Here is a 21,511-nt window from a genome sequence, read left to right as displayed (position 1 = left end):
AAGATTGATTCTTTTAAGTCATATGATTTCTTGGAAATTGAGCCCAGAAGGCAATAAATGAAACAATGCTGACCTTTAATATATTGGTTAACATTTCAAATACTTCAGCATTTCAACAGCCTTGACTATTTTTACAGGTCTGCTCAGTGCAGTCTCATTATGCTGTGATTATGTTGTTGTCTTTCTATTTCTTCATGCCACCAAACTAGGCAGGCTTCAAAGAAAATCTTCTCAAAGCACCCTTACACACCTGCCCCCTCCAATAACCAGGACGTTTACCCCTCCAAGACTGGTAGTGGAAGGACTTCACTTAGAGACGCTGAACTGGTTTACTCCATAGTTTTGCTCACTTTCAACAAGCCACCCATTCTGATGCAGGAGCCTATCCTAGACTCAGAAGAGGATGGCCCACTTCCTATGCCAGCTCAGAGGTCACACCAATCACTTGACCACATTGTAGGTCTGGTAAAGAGTTTATTTGCCTCTTTCACCAAGGAGATGGAAGGAACATTTCAGCCTATTCTTTCTACTATCACTATGGTGATTCTGTAGACCAGAGTCCTGATTTTGCCTATAGAGGTGAACTCATCATCAGAACCCTTAATTAGAGGTTTTTCATTGTCCCACTCTATTGCAGTCCAGTCAGTAAGAGGTGATGAACCCGGCAGCTCCTCCTCAGAGTCTACTGGATGTACCTCTTGGTATGCTTCCTTTGTCACTGGAGTCCTGGATAAGTGAACCCCATGCCCTTAGGTTCAGAGGAAGACTCTAGTGGAATATCCTCTGACCCACTTCTGGATCACCCCTCACCTCCAGAGGATCTTACCTATTCTGTGGAAAAAATGGGAACAATGGTGGGTAGACCATGTCTGCAAAGACAAAGACCCCTGATTTGAACTCCTTGGTCTTCTCCAGATTCTGGGCAGTTCTGCAGAACCAGTGGCCTTTTCACAACATCCTCAACTTGCTTCAGATGAGAATACAAGAAACACCCATTTCAAAAACTCCTACAGCTAGAAAGCTGGACCTCAAATATAGAGTCTAACAATCACCGGGATTCAGTGTCATTCAACTATCTCACATATCCATAGTGGTTGTCTGCTATAAAAAGAAAAGTGAAAAAGACATGAATTCATTTAAACTCTTCTTTGGGGAAAAGAACTGCAAGCTTTTCAACAACTTTGGCAAAACATTTTTCAAAGCTCCATGCTTACCACTTACATATTTATCCACCAATTCTACATTGTGTAGTATATGCACAATTTAATTCAGAAGCCGAAGCCTTTTTTGCAACCTATTGATGGAGAGTATCTACTGTCCCCAACCACATCTGAATGTGGAAGTGGGCATCTGCCATTTCCTCTGTTCTTTCTACAAATTGTTTGGTTCTTTTCATGTCCCTCCTCAGCCTCCATTGGGGCTCAACATATGGCATGGCTTCAGGTAAGCAGCATCCACAAGGACATTCATAAAAAACTGGCAGACCTCCCATGCTTGGGTGACAATCTGTTTGACAAGAAGCTCAAAGAAACAGTCACACATATAAAGGACCAAAATATGGTGTTACAATCTTTGACAGCTTATGAATAGCCCTCCATGTCGAGACTTCCTTTCTATATATACAAGCAACCATATTTCTACAGGCGGTTGTACCAGTCTTTCAACAGTACCATCTGTCCCCCTTCCGGCCCTATGTCAGCAACCATTTCCAGCTAGGCCTTGACAAAGAGAACACCGTCTGCCAAAGACCACACATCAGGCCCAGCCTAAACTGGGGCCTAGTTTTTGATCCAGCCGAGCAATCCATTTCCTTTTATTCCAATAGAGAGAAGAATCAACATTTCCTGGAGCAAGTGGTGTCTGAACAATAAGGATCCCTGAGACCCTCCAGATCATATAGTCTGGGTATCTGTTGTCTTTCACCTAGCTACCATCCCTTCTACATTGTTCAACGTCATCCAGACCTGCCGCAGCTCGTCTGGAAATCCAATCGCTTCTCCAACTACAAGCGATAGAGGCAATTCCTGATATTTCTTCATTCCAGTACAATGTACATCACCCAGCAAGACATTTACAAAATGCCTCCTGGTATAGCAGCACATCTATGTCCCCAGGGAATACAAGTCTTCCTATACTTGTACATGTGTCTAATAATGGTGAACTCCTTTTGTCTTCTACAGTGCTTGGGGTTCCTGATCAGTTTCAAGATGTTGAACCTGGAGCCTACTTAGTATCTCAGATTCATTAGGCTTAGGTGGACATACTGTGGGAAAGAGCATTTCTGCCTTCAGACCGAGCAAACACCTTGACATCGCTTATCTGCCAGCTTTTATCCTCTCCACATTTGATGGCCAGAAGGCTCCCCATGATCTTAGATCTTATGGTAGCAGCCATCCATATCTTTCCGCTGACCTGCCTTCATATCCACTACTTCCAAAGGGGTCTGTGTACCCAATGGGATCAACTAACTCAACTGCTGTCAACTGTGTTGTGAATTACAGCAACAATGAAGCAAGGTTTGCACTAGTGGTTGCACCCCTGAGTTCTTCAGGAAGGAGTGGAGAGCAATAAGCTATACCTTAGTGCAGAGGTTCTCAACCGGTGTGTCCCGACACACCAGTGTGTCGCCACACTTCCAGGTCCCCTGCTGATCCAGCTGCTCCCCCTACCCAAGCGAAATAGGTCCGCCGCCCGGGCTTAATGCTGACAGCTCGGGCGGAACGCGGCAGAACAGCTAGAGTGGGCAGCACCGGCATGCTCTCTTCTTTCCGGCGCCCCCCCCCCCGGCCTGGAAGAGGAAGTGGTGAGCAGCAGGTGCTTGCGCGGGAAGAAGAGACCATGCTAGTGCGGGCAGCATCGGCCTGAAAAATGAGCAGCGAAAGTCGGAGTAAGATGAGGAACAAAATCAACCCTCGCGGCCGATGGGACTCCTTTCTCCATGAGGGTTGAAAATGAAGGAGATTGCTGCTGCTGCTGCCGCTGTTAGTTCGGGGGGGGGGGGGGGGGGAGGGGGAGTGAGTGAATGAGCAAGCATGTGTGTTTGACATCGGGTGTGTGAGATAGCTTGAATGTAAGTTTGTGATTGAGAACCTGTTTGTGTGAAAAAGTATATGCGTGTGATTGAGATCCTTTGTGTGTGAGAGAGATCATGTGTATTTATGATTGAGAGCATGTGTGTCTGTGTGTGATTGAGAGCTGGTTTAGGTGAGGGAGCATGTGAGTATGTGATTGAGAGCATGTGTGTAAATGAGAGAAAGAGAGAGAGAGCATGTTTGTAAGCATGTGAATGATAGTCTGTGTGTGAGAGAGAGCCTGTATGTGTAAGCGGTGAAAAGACAGCATATGTGTAATTAAGAGGCTATATAAGTGAGAGAGAAAAAGCACGTGTATATGTGAGCAATTGAGAGCCAGTGTGAGAGAGAGAGAGAGGAGAAAGTTGCAAGCAAACCATCCCTCCTCCTGCTAATTCAAAACAATCTCAGGGCACCTGGATATCAAATGTTCCCAGGTATGCAGAGAAAAAAATTGTTTGTATCCTTATTATTTTTTATTACTGGGTCTTTGTGTCTGCTATTTTGAAATATTTTATTGGTATCTAGAAATGTTTGATATGAGCTTTTATTATTGGATACTCCATTCATCAGCTGTTTTGAAATAATCTGTTCTTTTTGTTAGTATGGTTTTGCTGCTGTTGATTTTATATTTTTTGATTTGTTTTATAAGGACTGGTGATGTTTCTTTTTTTCCTTTATTACACTGCATACAGAGATCCTGGCTTGTTGCGGTTTCCAATTCAGTTTTTGTCTACGTGCTTCTAGTTATGCGTTTTGGTCTCTTTATTCTTTGTTAGGTGAGGGTCAGCACATGTGATTCAGGTGACGTTTTCTGCTGCGTGTAGTTTCTGTGTAGGGCTCTATAGCAGCCTGACTTGGTCCGTTTTCCTAATAGGAGATGTATTGATGTCTTAAGGCCTGGTGTAATATTTTCAGTGTTGCCTTTTCTTAGGTAAGGTAGTTACTGTTTAAGTGCTGGAAATTGGTACTGTTTTGGTGTGGGCTGTTTACTATTTATACAATTTCTGTTCAGACAGAATGCGTATCTTTTATTCTTAACAATAAAAATAATACTGGCCCTTTATTTTTTATTTCTGCCATGAAGTGTAATAAGCAGTGTGTCACAGATGTGAGCATGGTCTGTCAGGTGTGTCACGATGGGAAAAAGGTTGAGAACCACTGCCTTAGTGGTATTCGTGCATCTCCTTTAGGGAAAGAGCATCCTGATTCAAACTGACAACCAGGTTGCCATGTTTTACATCATCAAAAAAGAAAGAGCGGGCTCATGGCCTCTATGCCAAGAAGTCCTGAAGATCTGGAATTGAGTGGAAAAGAATCGAACTGCCTTACAGGCCACCTATCTGCTGGGTATCTCCAAATTGCTGGCAGATCGACTCGGCAGAGTCTTTTGGCAAAACGAGTGGTCTCTACAGCAAACAGTTTCTGACAAACTGTTCAGCTTATTTGGGGTCTGTTATCTGTGGATCTATTCGCATCACAACAGAACACAAAACAAAATCAGTTTTATTCAGTTCTGCCAAGCATTCACAGACTGACTTGAGATGCTTTTCTTCTTCATTGAGGCCAAAACTTCATGTACGCTTTTCCACCGATACTGCTTATTGCCAAAATGGTGCAGAAAGACCTTAAGGACTGTTCTTGGCTGATCCTGATAGCCCCAGTTTGGCCCAGACAGATTTGGTATGTTAAGAATATAAGAACATAAGAAATTGCCATGCTGGGTCAGACCAAAGGTCCATTAAGCCCAGCATCTTGTTTCCAACAGAGGCCAAACCAGGTCACAAGAACCTGGCAAGTACCCAAACACCAAGAATATCCCATACTACTGATGCAATTAATAGCAGTGGCTATTAGCAAAGTAAACTTGATTAATAGCAGTTAATGGACTTCTCCTGCAAGAACCTATTCAAACCTTTTTTGAACCTAGCTACACTAACTGCACTAACCACGTCCTCTGGCAACAAATTCCAGAGCTTAATTGTGCATTGAGTGAAAAAGAATTTTCTCTGATTAGTCTTAAATGTGCTACTTGCTAATTTCATGGAATGCTCCCTGGTCCTTCTATTATCTGAAAGTGTAAATAACTGATTCACATCTACTCATTCAAGACCTCTCATGATCTTAAAGACCTCTATCATATCCCCCCTCAGCCGTCTCTTCTCCAAGCTCAACAGCCCCAACTTCTTCAGTCTTTCCTCATAGGGGAGCTGTTCCATTCCCTTTATCATTTTGGTTGCCGCCCTCTGTACTTTCTCCATCGCAACTATATCTTTTTTTGAGATGCGGCAACCAGAATTGTACACAGTATTCAAGGTGCGGTCTCACCTTTGACATTTTCCACTTTATTAACCATTCCCTTCCTAATAATTCCTAACATTTTGTTTGCTTTTTTGACTGCTGCAGCACACTGAGCCGACAATTTCAAAGTATTATCCACTATGATGCCTAGATCCTTTTCCTGGGTGGTAGCTCCTAATATGGAACCTAACATTGTGTAACTACAGCAAGGGTTATTTTTCCCTATATCTAACAACTTGCACTTGTCCACATTAAATTTAATCTGCAATTTGGATGCCCAATCTTCCAGTCTTGCAAGGTCCTCCTGTAATGTATCACAATCCTCTTGTGATTTAAGTACTCTGAATAATTATCCGCAAATTTGATAACCTCACTCTTCATATTCCTTTCCAGATCATTTATAAATATATTGAAAAGCACCTATCCAAGTACAGATCCCTGAAGCACTCCACTGTTTACCCTTTTCCACTGAGAAAATTGACCATTTAATCCTACTCTCTGTTTCCTGTCATATACAAAGTTCCAACAGACCTCCCATATATCTGGGAACAGTCCCTGTGATGTTAACTCAGGAAGACTTGATACTTTTTATCATCCCAACCTCTCTGCCCTCAATCTAACAGTTTGGATGTTGAGCGCTCAATGATCGCGGATCTCCACCTACCTACAGAGATTTTGGACATGCTGTTCTTATCTAGAAAACCTTCAACTAAAAGAAAGTTTGCCTGTAAATAGAACAGGTATTTCAAGTGGTGCTAACAGAATACATTGTACCCATTCTCTTGTGATCCCAGATATCTCCTGAAATACTTGCTCCACCTTTCTGACATAGGTCTTGCTACCTCTTGGCTGCAAATGCACCTTAGAGCCAAGGTGGCTTACCATATGTCCGTGGAGAGCAAATTGATTTCTAATCATTTATCATCTCGTTTCATGAAATGTCTTTGGCATGTCAAGCCCCAGTATAAAAAACAGTTGTTCTGTGAGACATAATTTGGGCCTTTCCCAACTGATGAAGTCTCCCTTTGAGCCATTGGAGTCAACTTCTCTTAAATTCTTGATGTGATGTTCCTTGTCACAGTGACCTTGGCCAGAAGAGTCAGTGAGTTCCAAGCTCTCATCCACTATCCTCTGAACATGCAATTCTTCCACATCTGTTCTCTGTACCCACCCAAAGTCTGTGCTGAAGGTAGTCTCTGTCGTGTTGCCTACTTTCTTTCCAAGGCCCCATGTGCATGAAGGCAAAAAAACTCTCCATGCTTTGGATTGCAGCCTTAGAGTATTACACGAAACAAACTCCGCTGCATTAACAAACCTCATCTCATACATCTTCAACAGATTAGGAGTAGCGGTGGCCAAGTGTACTTTATCTACAGTAACTGGGTGGCTGAGAACATTCACCACTGCTACACCTTAGCAGAGTTGCAAGTCATTGATACTGTAAAAGCTCATCATGTGAAAGCCATGGCTTCTTACATTGCTCATCTTTGAGAAGTATCCATCGAGGATACCCGCAAAACTGCAACTTGGTCTTCAGGTCATACCTTTACGACTCATTATCTTGATAACCTCTCAAAGACTGACAGTAAATTTGGACAAGCAGTTTTGCGTAATCAATTCCCAATTTAGTCTATGGTAGGGGTCTGGATTGCTTGCTAAGTAAACACTTTGCTGCAACCCTCGGCTTGGGACTTCCCACATGTAATGGCTTATTCAGCCTGCTTACCATAAACAGTGTGTTCCATAGATAGCAGAATGAACCAAACATACCCTCCAGCCTCCCTGGAGATTTGACTACATAGCTAGATTTAGCTTTCATACTGACTTAAGAAACTCATTAGGCAACATCCGCGAGGGAACTCCTGCACATTCTCAGTAGAGCTGAATACTCTATTAGGTAAGAGAGACTAGATCGCTCAGTGCTGTTGGATGATTTCAGCCACATGTAATGGCTAATTCATCCTGCTATCTATGGATAAACACCATTTACGGTAAGCAAACTTGCTATTTGTGTGGGTTAATATATATATTAACCTGAATGTGTATAGGTGTGTGAGTAAAACATGTTTTATTTTATTTTTAAATTTTTTATTTATCAGTTTTACAAAATAATTACAAAGAACATCTTTGCAAATGAAACCAGGAAATATATCTCCAAGCAACATATTACATACATTCATTTATGTATATAACACTATCTTTATAAATCCAACTAATTTCTCATATATTCATTGGAAATAAAGGGGGGAAGGAGACAGAATCAAAGGAGTATAAAAAGCAACATTATTATAAATTTAACATTATTGCCTGTCACTCCGTTTCATTAATTATTAAATCCCTCGTATTTGCAGCTTTATGCCCTCCCATTTAGGAACTGTCTCAATTGTTCTGGCAAGAAAAAAATATATGTATTTCCAGATACTTTTAATATGCATTTACATGGATACCAGAGAAGAAAGCTTGCACCCTTAGACATAGCTTCGGGCCGCATCAACAAAAAAGATTTCTTGCGTTGTTGAGTGGTTCTTGAAAAGTCTGCATAGACCCGTACCACTCCTCCCATAAAGGGAACATTTATATTCTTGAAATATGCTTTCATCAATTGACTCATATCATACTCAGTGAAAAAGGAAATGAAGAGAACTGCACGCTCTGTGACTTCCAAGCTAGAGTTCTCCAAATAATCTGTTAGATTTGTAAATTCATCCCTAACTCCCATCTGGGATGTCTGGGAGGGACTCTTTCTTGTTGGTAAAAATAAAATTTTTTTCACTGATGGAACCAATTCATAGGGATTTTTAGAGTCTCTGTTACAAATCTTTTGAAAGTCACCAGTGGTGGTTCACCCATAATCTTCGGAAAATTTAGCATTCTCACATTCAAATATCTCAGGTAATTTTCTATCGACTCAAGTCTCCTCAAAGAAGTTATACGATTCTTCATGAAAATGCTATTTGTATCTTGAACTCCTTTAATATCATCAGACAAAACTTGTATAGTATTGGCATGTTCTTGTAGCAACTTTGAATGTTCCTTTTCAACTGAGTCCAGCCTTTTTTCAAATTTTCCCAGTAATCGAGACTGTGCGCTAAAAGATTGGGCCATCCCTGCCATTAAGTCCCATAGGGATTCCAACGTTTCACAATCTCCAGGGGAGCCAGGGAGTTCTCTCCTACCTCCTCCAAACGCAGTCTTTCTCTTGTTGTTTCCAAAGATTCGACTCCTGTTCTCATACCTCCCCTCTCAGGAGTCTCACGGCCTGCAGTCTGAAGGGGTGGGTCCGTCCTTGCTACCGTTTGGTCGATAGGTCCACTGTGCTGTGTCTGCCCATTGACGCTTTCATCTAGAAGCACTGCCATGCCGACTTCTCGGAGGGGAGAGATACGCAGCGGCTTTCGGGGATCAGGTGGGCTTAAGGTCATTCGCATGCGGGGCTAGAAGCCCTCAATCCAGGGCCAGGAACCGCTGGGTGAAATATCTCTGCTCGGCGGGTCCAGGTGAGTCTGGTGGAAAGACCCTCACTTTCCCTTTTCTTTTGTGCGGCATTCTCAACACAGAAGGTAAAAGAAAACAAGTATAGAGGAATCAGAAATGCAGAGCAGGAACAGTTAGCGTCCTCAGGCAGCCATCTTGGACTCCTGTATTTATATCTGTCTTATGTTCATTAGTGTCTATTGATATTAAACCTTGTACTTTTTTAAACTTGCAGGATCTTCGAAACCAACTTTATGAAAATTACTATTTAAATTTCATTTCTGCTATTTCAAGAAGCAAACTGGAAGACATTGCAAATGCGGCATTGGGAGCCAGTGCAGTATCGCAAGTGGCAAAGGTAGGAGATACTGTGGACTCGCATTTTGAAATTTATACTTATCCCTGCTCACTTTCACCTAGCTGTTGATTTTTCATGAAAAAATTTATTTACTTTGATAAAACATGTCCCATACAAATTTGAGTTGCTTAGTGGCTGTTTTCAGACATTTATATCAGTTTTTCCTAACCCTCTCCTAGAGGCACACATAATCAGTTGGATTTTCAGGATTCCCATAATGAAAATGGATGAGATGATTTGCCTATCCTTGGTCTCTAATGTATGCAAATCTATTTCATGCATATTCATTATGAACATCTGAAAACCTGACTGTTTAGGTGTGCCTCCAGGTGAGGGTTAGGAAACCTTGATTTATATAATATCTATCTTAGAATTATTTTAATTTAGTTTTTGTATTTATAACTAGAATGATATGGATGGAGATTCTTGGCTTAAAGTTATTTCCAATACTATAAGTTGTGCTGCCGAGTGATCATTCACAGTAATGTAGATTTTGCTCTGAGATTTAAGGATATACACAGTTTCAAACTTCTGCAGCATACCCATTGCTTATATTGCTGAGTCTGGAACTGATTCCATTTTCAGTAATATCCTGGCTCTATTTGCTGATAACTCATTAAAGGAGAGTGACTGCAGTTTTGTGTCTCTAAAAGCACTAAATTACTTGAAATAATTTTAATGTTAGAAATCGTGATGAAACTGCAGCCTCAAACCATAGATAGAAGAAAAAATAATGGAGCTGTACTTGATCCCTGTCTGAAGCTTTTTTTTTTTTGTCTGATATAGCATATGCCCTTTCTTTCTTGTATCCCTTCATAGAGAAAAGCCTAATCCACATTCTAGTCATTTACCTCAACCACTGCAGCTGTATTCTCTCTAACTCATGCCCCTGCATCACCCACATTGCTCCTGTAGAATTCATGTACAATGCACCAGCAAGAGTCTTTTTCCTGCCCTACAGGTTTTTTTTCTTTCTCTTTCACTCCTGGAGTTGCTCCATGAGCTCTTCATTTGCTTCCACATAGAAATAAAATGGCCTTTTCTTAAGGGTTTGCTTTCTTCTGCCCTCTGTTAATGCTGTTTTCTATACTCTCTCCTCATCACTGACATCTTTTTTGTATCTACAGTTCTCTCACCTCTGAGTTTTATTCATCAGTGTCTTCTAACTTTGAAACTTTCTTTCCTTTGATGTATATTTAGTCCCTTCTCAGTCCACCATCGCGGTCAGCCTCTATTCTGATGTCCATTTGTCTGCTTTTCTTTCCATTTACATTGTAAGCTTGGAGAAGTGAATGCCTTTACCTGTGTGAACTTTTTTAAAATTAAGACCTGAATCTTCAAAATCATTTCCACGCATTAAACAGTTTTTATAGCTATTATAAAATAGCCCAGGGCTCAATGCACGTGAAAGTATACACCTACTTTTATGTAAGATGGGAAAAGTCATTCTAGAGAGTGGAGCTGGAACTCCCGCGCTTGCTTTTTGATTTTAAAAGGATTGGATCCATATAGAACTGTTAGGGTTCTTTCATAGAGATGAACTACCAGCTCTGATTTCCCAGACCTTGACAATGCTTGGAGTTCCTGGGGCAGATTCAGTCTCTGAGCCAAAGAGAAATCCCATGTTTGGTTTCCTTGCGTAAAGCCTCTTGTTTTTTTTCCTGGTGATGGAGGCCATTCAAGAATTGATTGATCTTGAGTGGGGTGCTCCAGAGCCTAATTTCAAAGGGGGTCGGGTTTTAGAAGACCTATACCCTCTGGATCCAGTGGTGAGAGAGCACTTACGTTTTCCGAAGGTAGATGCACTTGTGTGTGCAGGCTCCAAGCGAACCACTATTCCCGTGGAAGGAGGAGTGGCCTTGAAGAATGCTCATGATAGAAAGATTGAGACTAAGCAGGCATTTGAAGCAGTGGCAATGACCTTGCAGATCGCTTCTTGTCGCTCAGCGCATGATTCGGAGGGAGGTATCTTCAAAGGATACTAATGATGCATTAGAATTAGGGCATCCCGACAGTGAGGTTCCAATAATAAGAAAAGTAGTCCAAGTGCTTGTAACTAAAAACTCACCTGAGCTAAAAAATTCTAACTTATCCCTATTAATTAAAAAGCAGAATAAAAATACAAACAAAAAATAAACTTTAAAATGTTTGCATGCTAATGCCAGAAGTCTAAGAAGTAAGATGGGAGAATTAGAATGTATAGCAGTGAATGAGGAGATAGACTTAATTGGCATCTCAGAGACATGGTGGAAGGATAACCAATGGGACGGTGCTATACTGGGGTACAAATTATATCGCAATGAAAGAGAGAGCACCCGGGAAGCAGTGTAGCGCTTTATGTCTGGGATGGCATAGAGTCCAACAGGATAAACATCTTGCACGAGACTAAATGCACAATCAAGTCTTTATGGGTAGAAATCCCTTGTGTGTTGGGGAAGACTATAGTGATAGGAGTATACTACTGTCCACCTGGTCAAGATGGTGAGACGAACAGTGAAATGCTAAGAGAAATTAGGGAAGCTAACCAAATTGATAGTGCGGTAATAATGTGAGATTTCAATTACCTCTTCAAGGAGGTAATACAGTTACCTCTTCAAGGAGGTATACAGTTACCCACATTAGTAAACACACATTAGTAAACACAAAAAAACATACAGTAAACATCAAAAATCAAAAAATGATCATAGTTTTTACAAAAATAAAAATGAGCTAAATGCCAAAAAATTTTTTTTCTACACATATATATTTTTTAAATTGGATTAATAAAAATAAAAAATTTTTTTGTGAAGGTGAATGATTAGAAGACCGGTTAGTTTCTCTTGAAACATACAATGTCAAGCTTGCTGACACCTTCATTTAGGCTTTGATTAATAAATATATATTGTGGTTCCCATTTTTGTTCTACAGATTTCAATTACCCCAATATTGACTGGGTTAATGTATCATCAGGACATGCTAGAGAGATAAAGTTCCTGGATGGAATAAATGACAGTTTTATGGAGCAATTGGTTCAGGAACCGACAAGAGGGAGCAATTTTAGATCTAATTCTCAGTGGAACACAGGATTTGGTCAGATAGGTAACAATGGTGGGGCTGCTTGGCAATAGTGATCATAATATGATCAAATTTGAATTAATGACTGGAAGGGGGACAGTAAGCAAATCCACGGCTCTCGTGCTAAATTTTCAAAAGGGAAACTTTGAAAAAATGAGAGAAACTGAAAGGAGCAGCTACAAAGATAAAAAGTGTGCAAGAGGCTTGGTCATTGTTTAAAAAAAACAAAAAAACAAAAAACACCCTAGAAGCACAGTCCAGATGTATTCCACACATTAAGAAAGGTGGAAAGAAGGCAAAACGATTACCGGCATGGTTAAAAGGTGAGGTGAAAGAAGCTATTTTAGCCAAAAGATCTTCATTCAAAAATTGGAAGAAGGATCCAACAGAAGAAAATAGGATAATGCATAAGCGTTGGCAAGATAAAAGTAAGACATTGATAAGACAGGTTAAGAGAAAATTTGAAAAGAAGTTGGCCATAGAGGCAAAAACTCATAATAAAAACTTTTTAAATATATCCGAAGCAAGAAACCTGTGAGGGAGTCGGTTGGTCCTTTAGATGACCGAGGGGTTAAAGGGGCTCTTAGGGAAGATAAGGCCATTGCAGAAAGACTAAATGAATTCTTTGCTTCCGTGTTTACTAATGAGGATGTTGGGGAGATACCAGTTTCGGAGATGGTTTTCAGGGGTGATGAGTCAGACAAACTGAACGAAATCACTGTGAACCTGGAAGATGTAGTAGGCCAGATTGACAAACTAAAGAGTAGCAAATCACCTGGATGCATCCTAGGGTACTGAAGGAACTAAAAAATGAAATTTCTGATCTATTAGTTAATATTTGTAACCTATCATTAAAATCATCCATTGTACCTGAAGACTGGAGGATGGCCAATGTAACCCCAATATTTAAAAAAGGCTCCAGGGGCGATCTGGGTAACTATAGACCAGTGAGCCTGACTTCAGTGCCTGGAAAAATAGTGGAAACTATTCTCAAGATCAAAATCGTAGAGCATTATAGAAAGACATGGTTTAATGGATCATAGTCAACATGGATTTACCCAAGGGAAATCTTGCCTAACAAATCTGCTTCATTTTTTTGAAGTGGTTAATAAACATGTGGATAAAGGTGAACCGGTAGATGTAGTGTATTTGGAGTTTCAGAAGGCATTTGACAAAGTCCCTCATGAGAGGCTTCTAAGAAAACTAATCCTTTCGTGGATTACAAACTGGTTAAAAGACAGGAAACAGAGAGTAGGATTAAATGGTCAATTTTCTCAGTGGAAAAGGGTAAACAGTGGAGTACCTCAGGGATCTCTATTGGGACAAGTAGTTTTCAATACATTTATAAATGATCTGGAAAGAAATACAACGAGTGAGGTAATCAAATTTGCAGATGATACAAAATTGTTCAGAGTATTTAAATCACAAGCAAATTGTGATCAATTGCAGGAAGACCTTGTGAGACTGAAAGATTGGGCATTGAAATGGCAGATGAAATTTAATGTGGATAAGTGCAAGGTGATGTATATAGGGAAAAATAACCCTTGTTATAGTTAGACAATGTTAGGTTCCATATTAGGAGCTACCACCCAAGAAAGAGATCTGGGCTTCATAGTGGATAACACATTGAAATCATTGGTTCAGTGTGCTGCGGCAGTCAAAAAAGCAAACAGAATGTTGGGAATTATTAGAAAGGGAATGGTGAATAAAACGGAAAATGTTATAATGCCTCTGTATCGCTCCATGGTGAGACCTCACTTTGAATAATGTGTACAATTCTGGTTGCCGCATCTCAAAAAAGATATAGTTGCGATGGAGAAGGTTCAGAGAAGGGCGACCAAAATGATAAGGGGAATGGAACAGCTCCCCTATGAGGAAAGACTAAAGAGGTTAGGACTTTTCAGCTTGGAGAAGAGACGGCTGAGGGGGGATATGATAGAGGTGTTTAAAATCATGAGAGGTCTAGAATGGGTAAATGTGAATCAGTATTTACTCTTTCGGATAATAGAAGGACTAGGGGGCATTCCATGAAGTTAGCAAGTAGCACATTTAAGACTAATCGAAGAAAATTCTTTTTCACTCAACACACAATTAAACTCTGGAATTTGTTGCCAGAGGATGCGGTTAGTGCAGTTAGTGTAGCTGTTTTTAAAAAGGATTGGATAAGTTCTTGGAGGAGAAGTCCATTACCTGATATTAATCAAGTTTACTTAGAAAATAGCCACTGCTATTACTAGCAACATTAACATGGAACAGACTTAGTTTTTGGGTACTTGCCATGTTCTTATGGCCTGGATTGGCCACTGTTGGAAACAGGATGCTGGGCTTGATGGACCCTTGGTCTGACCCAGTATGGCATGTTCTTATGTTGTTGTTCCTTGGTGGCTCGCTATTGTTTGCTTCTCTCCCAGGAGGCTGATGACTCGGTAAATTCCAGGGCAGTTATGGGACCAGCCGCTGCATTCTTGGCCGATGCAGTCTGTGATTTGGTTCGCACTTCAGCCAGAGGGGTGGCTTTGATAGTAGGGGCCAGGCATCAGTTATGGTTGAGAAATTGGTCAGGCAGTGTGACCTCCAAGGTTAACCTCACCAAGTTGCCCTTTAATGGCTTGCTTTTATTTGGGAGCAAATTGGAGAAACTGGCCAGTAAGTGGGGCAAATCTCCGGTTCTTTGTTTGCCGGAGAATAAGAAGCAAACACAGCGCTAGTTTACCATGAGGGGTTGTGCTAGAGGATCCAGGTGTTTTAGATTCTGTAGAGGAGTGACCTTTTAGAGGATTCGACCTTTTGGTAGGCCTCAGTCCTTTTGCCCCAGACAACCCAGAAAGGGCACAGGCTTGGGTAGTGGAACCTTCCGAGCCTGCCAATGAAGGTTTGCGACCCACCCCCCGGGAACAAGAGATAGGGGGTTGCGCCTCTCGCTTTTATCAGAGGTGGGTTGAAATCACATCAGATCAGTGGGTCCTGGAAGTGATACGAGAAGGATAAGCGATAGAGTTTCACAGTGTTCCTTGGGACGTGTTCATGGAGTTTTCCTGCCACTCCCTGCAGAAGAAGCAGGCAGTGGAAAGTACATTGACAAAGCTCCTCAGTCTGAGGGCTGTGGTCCCAGTGTCCACATCTCAAGAAAATACGGGGCAATATTCCATTTATTTCATTGTGCCATAGAAGGAGGGCTCCTTTCATCCCATTCTGGATCTCAGATGTGTCGACCATCATCTGCGGGTGTAACATTTCTGCATGGAAACATTGTGCTCAGTGATAATGGCTGTGCAGTCAGAATTTCTGAAGCATATCTTCACAATCCCATCCGACCCGAACATCAGTGCTTTCAGCGGTTTGCGGTTCTTCGGTGCCATTTTCAGTTTCGGGAACTGCTCTTTGGTTTGGCCATCTCTCCCAGAACCTTCTCCAAGGTAATGGTAGTAGTTGAGGCAGAATTGAGAAAGGGTGGAACCTTAGTACACCCGTATTTGGATGACTGGCTGGGTGGTGAACCTAGCCAAGAGCAGTCTTCAGCCTGCTCAGGCGCTGGAATACTTTGGGTTCGTTTGATCAGAAGTTCCTGCTGATAAGCATTCTGCGTCTGACTGTATGGTCTCACCTGCAGGTACTTGGCTTAATATCGGCGACCCTGGAAGTGGTACTGTGGGCGAGCGATTTCTTCAGCGCTCCCTGCTGTCTCAGTGGAACCCGCAGTCTCAAGACTTTGATTCGGCTTCACCTGCTGATGGAGATTTCCTCCCAACTGCAGTGGTGGCTGCAGGTGGAATATCTTAAGGAAGGGAGTTTCCCTAATCCCTCTGGACTGGCTAGTACTGACAATGGATGCGAGTCTCCATGGTTGGGGAGCTCACCGTCAGGAGCCAACAGCGCAAGGCCACTAGAATGCAGAGGAGTCTCTCTGGAACATCAATTGCCTGGAAGCCAGTGCAGTCTGGTTGGCGTTTTTACAGTTCAGCAACAGGCTGCAGGGTCGATTGGTCCGAATAATGTCGGACAATGCTATGACTATGGCTTACATCACTCGGCAGGGAGGTACGAAATGCCAACAAGTGTCACAGGAATAGATCAACTTATGGAATGGGCAGAAATTTATCTCCAGATGATCTTGGCCTCGCGCATTGCAGGCAGAGACAACATAAGAACAGACTTTCTCAGCAGGGCGAGTATGGACCCAGAAGAGTGTGTGTTGTCAGATGAGGCGTTTCAATTGATTTGGGATTGCTGGGGTCTCCCGTTCCTAGACTTGTTTGTGACCTTGCACAATGCGAAGGTTCCGCGCCTCTTCAGTCGCAGAAGAAATCCAAAGTCCTTGGGGATCGATACCCTAGTGCAGGAGTGGCCGGAAGACAAGTTGCTGTATACCTTTCCTCCAAGGCCCATGTTGGGCAGATTGATTCGAAGGATCAAGCAACACAGAGGGATGGTGCTCTTGGTCACTCCGGATTGGCCCAGGAGACCATGGTATGCAGATCTACGGTGTCTCCTGGTGGACTCACCTCTTTAACTTCCAGTGCACGATCGATTTTGTCTTACGGTTTGGCCCTTGAAGGGGCTCGCTTGCTGAAACATAGCTATTCCACAGAATGATTTCCACCTTACTAAAAGCAAGAAAGTTCTTCACTTCCTTGGCCTATGTGCAGGTTTGGAGAGTGTTTGAGGCCTGGTGTGAGGACCGAGGTTCTCTTCTTTCTTTGGTCAAGATTCCACTCATTTTGGAATTTTTGCAGGATGGCTTGAATAAAGGCTTGGCTCTCAATTCCTTAAAGGTACAGGTAGCGGCGCTCACCTTTTCAGGGGTCAGGTGGATTCTTGTTGGCTCATCCTGATGTGGCCCATTTTCTGAGAGGAGTGAAACATCTTCGACCTCCTTTGCAGTATCCGGTGCCCTTGTGGAGTCTTAATTTGGTATTGAACTTCTTGGCAGGCCCTATGTTTAGACCGCTACGTACTCCCTCCTTGCAATTGCTGACCCTGAAAATGGTATTTCTTGTGGCAATTTGTTCTGCGCATAGGGTTTCTGAACTGCAGGCCTTGTCTTGCTGGGAACCCTTTCTCCAGGTGACTCCAGGGGTGGTACAGCTGTATACTGTTCCTTCATTTTTACCGAAGGTGATCACTGAGTTTCACTTGAATCTGTCCATCTTCCTGCCATCCTTAGACTATGAGAGAGATGTAGAGGAGTCTCTTTTGTTGCATCCCTTGGATGTCAAGGGACATATTGTCAGATATCTAGAGGTTACAGAATCTTTGCGGAAGTCGGACCATCTATTTGTCCTTCACGGTGGTACTAGATAGGGAGAGCCAGACTTGCAGACTACAATAGCTCACTGGATTAAGGAGGTAGTCACAGCTGCATACGTGGATGCCGGGAAGCCATTACCTAGTCAGGTTAGGGCTCATTCCACTAGGGCTCAGGTAGTGTCATGGGCAGAAGTTAGATTGTTGTCTTCCGTTGATATTTGCCGAGTTGCAACGTGGTCCTCCTTACACACCTATTCTAGGTATTATTGTCTGGTTGGGCAAGCCCTGGAGGACGCGGCCTTTGCACATACGGTTTTGACTGGACTATGGGCAGCCTCCCACCCTATGAGGTAAGTAGTAATTTCTCATTATTTCTTCAGCCAAAATTACAAAAATCCCACATGAGCATGTATATTCAATGAATGAAATTTAAAATCATACAACTATCTCGCTTAACATAAAGTTGCGATGATTTAAAGCATTTAAAACGCTTTCAACATCCGACTCGAGAAAATATCACTCCAAATAATGACAAGGGCCCAAGTTTCGCCTTGTATATGAGGCTGCTTAAGGGGAACAACTATGTATGTTGATTCTTCAGACTCATATCTGATATTCACACAGACATCAACCATTGGCACCAAAACACCACAGACTAGGAAAAAACAACTATTCACAAAAAATCTTTTGTGATCCCCCTCTAAACTAAACAAATGTCCATAAGCAACATACTTTAATAAGATATCTTTTAAAGAAAATTTTCCAGCAACAAAACGCCATGCATTCAAATTTCGCTTAGACTCATGATGCCAATTACACCATTTAAACAACACCGAAAAAGTCATAAAAACCAACTTTACAAAGACAAATATAGGTTTACCCCAAAATAAAATAATTCAGTCCAAATTTACTATTTTCATCAATGTATCTCTGACAATGTGTTTCCCTTGCCCAGTTAAACGGACCACAAAACATCAGTGCATTACTCCACCTTCTCATCATACATCTATAAAGCCTATGCCATCATTCAAATCTACCAATCATTGACAATCACATGATCACCAACTACCAATCACAGTTCACCCTCCATATCTAGGGAAAATACCAAACAGTTACCTGCCCTGTCTTAGAATCCATCAATGAATGACCTCTATGTATATGAGTATATACTCATCTTACCAAAAAAAATCCCCCAATCAGTTTTCTGACTTAATCCATTCGGTTTAGTCAATAAATCCATCTTTGTTCTACCTTTATTGAATATTGTGTTGAATCCTCTCCCTGAGGATAGATCCGAACCTGTTGTAAAGCAACAAATTACAAATCCAGAATCTCATGCCCATCCTCAACCCAATGCTGTACCAAGAGGGCCTCAGTGTGTACATTCCTCAGATTGCTACTATATTCAATAATCTGCATTTTTAGACAATGGATAGTTTTTCTGACAAATTAATCCATATGGGCACAGAATGATGCAAATTAAATTATTTTACCATAGTGGATGACCGTAACAAATGCTTGTGACGTTTTTGGATGTTTAAAGACTGCCAGTGTCAGAGAGATCACAAACACTACATCCCTCACATGGACGGTATCCATCAGGTATCTCGCCACCTCTATCCCAAAAATCAAACAAAAAAGAAGACAGTAATTCATCCCTTAAATTCTACCCCATTTGTGAGCAAATACATCAAACTCTTAACAAAGGCCAATGAGATTTGATAATACTAATCACCTTATGTGTCATGGGGGTATGTGACAGAAAGCACACAACCCTATCCTTAGGGGCAGATGGTTTTTTTTTCTCAATAACCACTCACGATCACAAAACCATGCCCTTTTATACGCTGTTTTCTTAACATCGTTATTGAATTATTAAACATTTCACAGAGTAACAGGTAATAGTCATTTGTATATGCCAAAATAGATTTAAGACAGGTAAAATCACAACCTTTTTTAGAGGCTCAGAAAGAGTGAAGCTATACATATTCTGACTGAGTATGTAACATAGAGAACAAGGGATCTTTCGACAGATGGTAAACCCTAAACTTCCCCTCTTCTTCCCTCCCCTTTCCCCCCTATCCCCACCGTACATTGCACATATATACCAAGACACAAGGGGCTCAAATAAGAGTTACTGAAAATTAGGGTTAAGCCTATGATTGATATCAGTCTGAGTTTGCCCAGAGAGCCTGTCTGCGATTCTTAAAGCTATGTGAAGATCCCTATCAAGTCAGGTTCATCTGAGAGATTTTAGGGTATGTAGTGAGTACTTCTTTAAAGGTGCTGCTTTGAGGTGAGAGGTAGTCTCGAAATTTGGACCAGATCAGCATCAATTTGGCATATTGCCTCAGAGAGTCAGCCACAGCAATCATATAATTGAATGTGAAAAGATTCAACATCTTTTGAAACCAATATTCGACATTCAGTCCCGTTTCACCAACCCATCCCATAAGAATTACTTTTTTCCCTATTAGACTAGCTTTCTGTGTAAAATCCAAAGCTCCCCTGACTCTTAGAGAAAGATAGCCCTTGGCACTTGTTAAATAGCCACAAATTGGGATCACTGGGAAGGTCCATTCCCAAAATAATGTTGCATCTGTGCTTAACCCGTCTCCAAAATTGATATATAATAGGACATGACCAGAAACAATGAGTATAAGTTCCTACTTCTTGCTTTCATTTATTACAGATGTTTGATGGGGTGTGGTTGGCTGTAAAGGTTTCAACTGGCGAGCAGAAGAATCGTCCCAGAAACTTATATTGCATTTCCCTGAGGATAACATTCCCAGTGGCAGACTTAATCTTGGCAAAACAGGCTTTGAATTCCGAAAAGAATAGATGAAAATCTGGCCAGTTTTGCCATTTGTTAAAAACATAGATAAGTCCCCTCCTCTTTAGACAGCATGCAAAGCAACTTGGAGAATTTGGCTATCGAAGTCCTACTTTTCCCCTTGCTAAGAATTAAGCAGCTGTATCTTCTGAGGGTTGAAAAGCAGCAAGGTGCTCATTAATGAAGTGGCTTATTTGCATGTAGGCAAAGAAATCATCAGGGGGGGATGGAAAAAGCACTTTGTAATTCAGGAAACCCATAAAGTTGTTTCGTGTTTGGTGAAGAGTTGGTAGATAAAGGTTAGCTGTTGGCTATTCCATTTATGAAAATTGGAATCTTCCAACCCTGGTGCAAAGATCTCATTATCGTGATGTGTAAAAAAGGGGAGAGTCTTTTAGGGTGGTGGACTAAGTTACATAGAAAGTGCCAGGCCTTCCTGCAGTTAGCTACTAAGATCTGTTTCTGAATTAGTTCTGGAAGTTTATGAATGTCTAATGGTATCCAAGGATTTAAGGAGTGCACATTTAAACCATTCTAGCAAGTTTTGGGTAGGAATGTAGTATGAGGCTCTAAGAGGCATGTCCTTAATATAACAGAGGGTACAGGCTAAATTGTAATGTTTCCAATTGGGACAGCCAAGGCCCCTCTGATCCAACGGCATCATCAATGCCCTTAATGCAATTCTCGCCTTCCCTTCCCTCCAGAAGAAGCTACGTAAGTACTTCTTTACCAACATAGTCCTGATTACTAAGCCACAAGGGACCCATCTGAAAGATAGAAAGCCACTTTGGGAGGATCATCATCCTCATCAATTGAATCCTTCTTGTCAGAAACAAGGGGAGATTATTCCAAGAGGGTATAGCTTTTGCCATGTCCTCTAGGAGCGGGGTAATATTAGCTGCTTAAAAAGTGTCTAAATCAAGTGGGATTTTCACACCTAAGTACTGCTTAGAAGTTGTGAGCCATCTTAAAGGGAAATCCCCTTTCCAACTTGAACATTTCCCCACACATCTAGGGCCTCAGATTTGTCTTGATTAATTTTTAGGCCTGCAAATTTGCCAAGCTGGGCTTGTAAGTCCAGCAGGGCCGATAGTGAGTCTCATGGGTCGGTAAGGAAAGTCAGTATATCGTCTGCAAAGGTGGCTGTCTTGAAAACCCGAGTGGGGCACGCCG

The 21,511-nt window shown here is 41.7% G+C and overlaps 1 protein-coding gene across 8 annotated transcripts in view; it reads left to right on the top strand.

Moving 5' to 3' along the window:
- Positions 1-21,511, top strand: part of SCFD1 (sec1 family domain containing 1) — a 417,399-nt gene that overhangs the window by 56,103 nt on the left and 339,785 nt on the right. For all 8 annotated transcript variants that reach the window (XM_029599000.1, XM_029598999.1, XM_029599003.1 and 5 more), the window contains one exon: positions 9,082-9,204. In XM_029599000.1, the coding sequence (XP_029454860.1) occupies positions 9,082-9,204 (123 nt within the window). The remainder of the gene's footprint in view (positions 1-9,081; positions 9,205-21,511) is intronic.

Source organism: Rhinatrema bivittatum, chromosome 4, assembly GCF_901001135.1.
Source record: "Rhinatrema bivittatum chromosome 4, aRhiBiv1.1, whole genome shotgun sequence".
Lineage (NCBI taxonomy): Eukaryota > Metazoa > Chordata > Amphibia > Gymnophiona > Rhinatrematidae > Rhinatrema > Rhinatrema bivittatum.
Note: the sequence above shows the minus strand (reverse complement) of the source record. Positions and strands in the feature narration are given on the sequence as shown.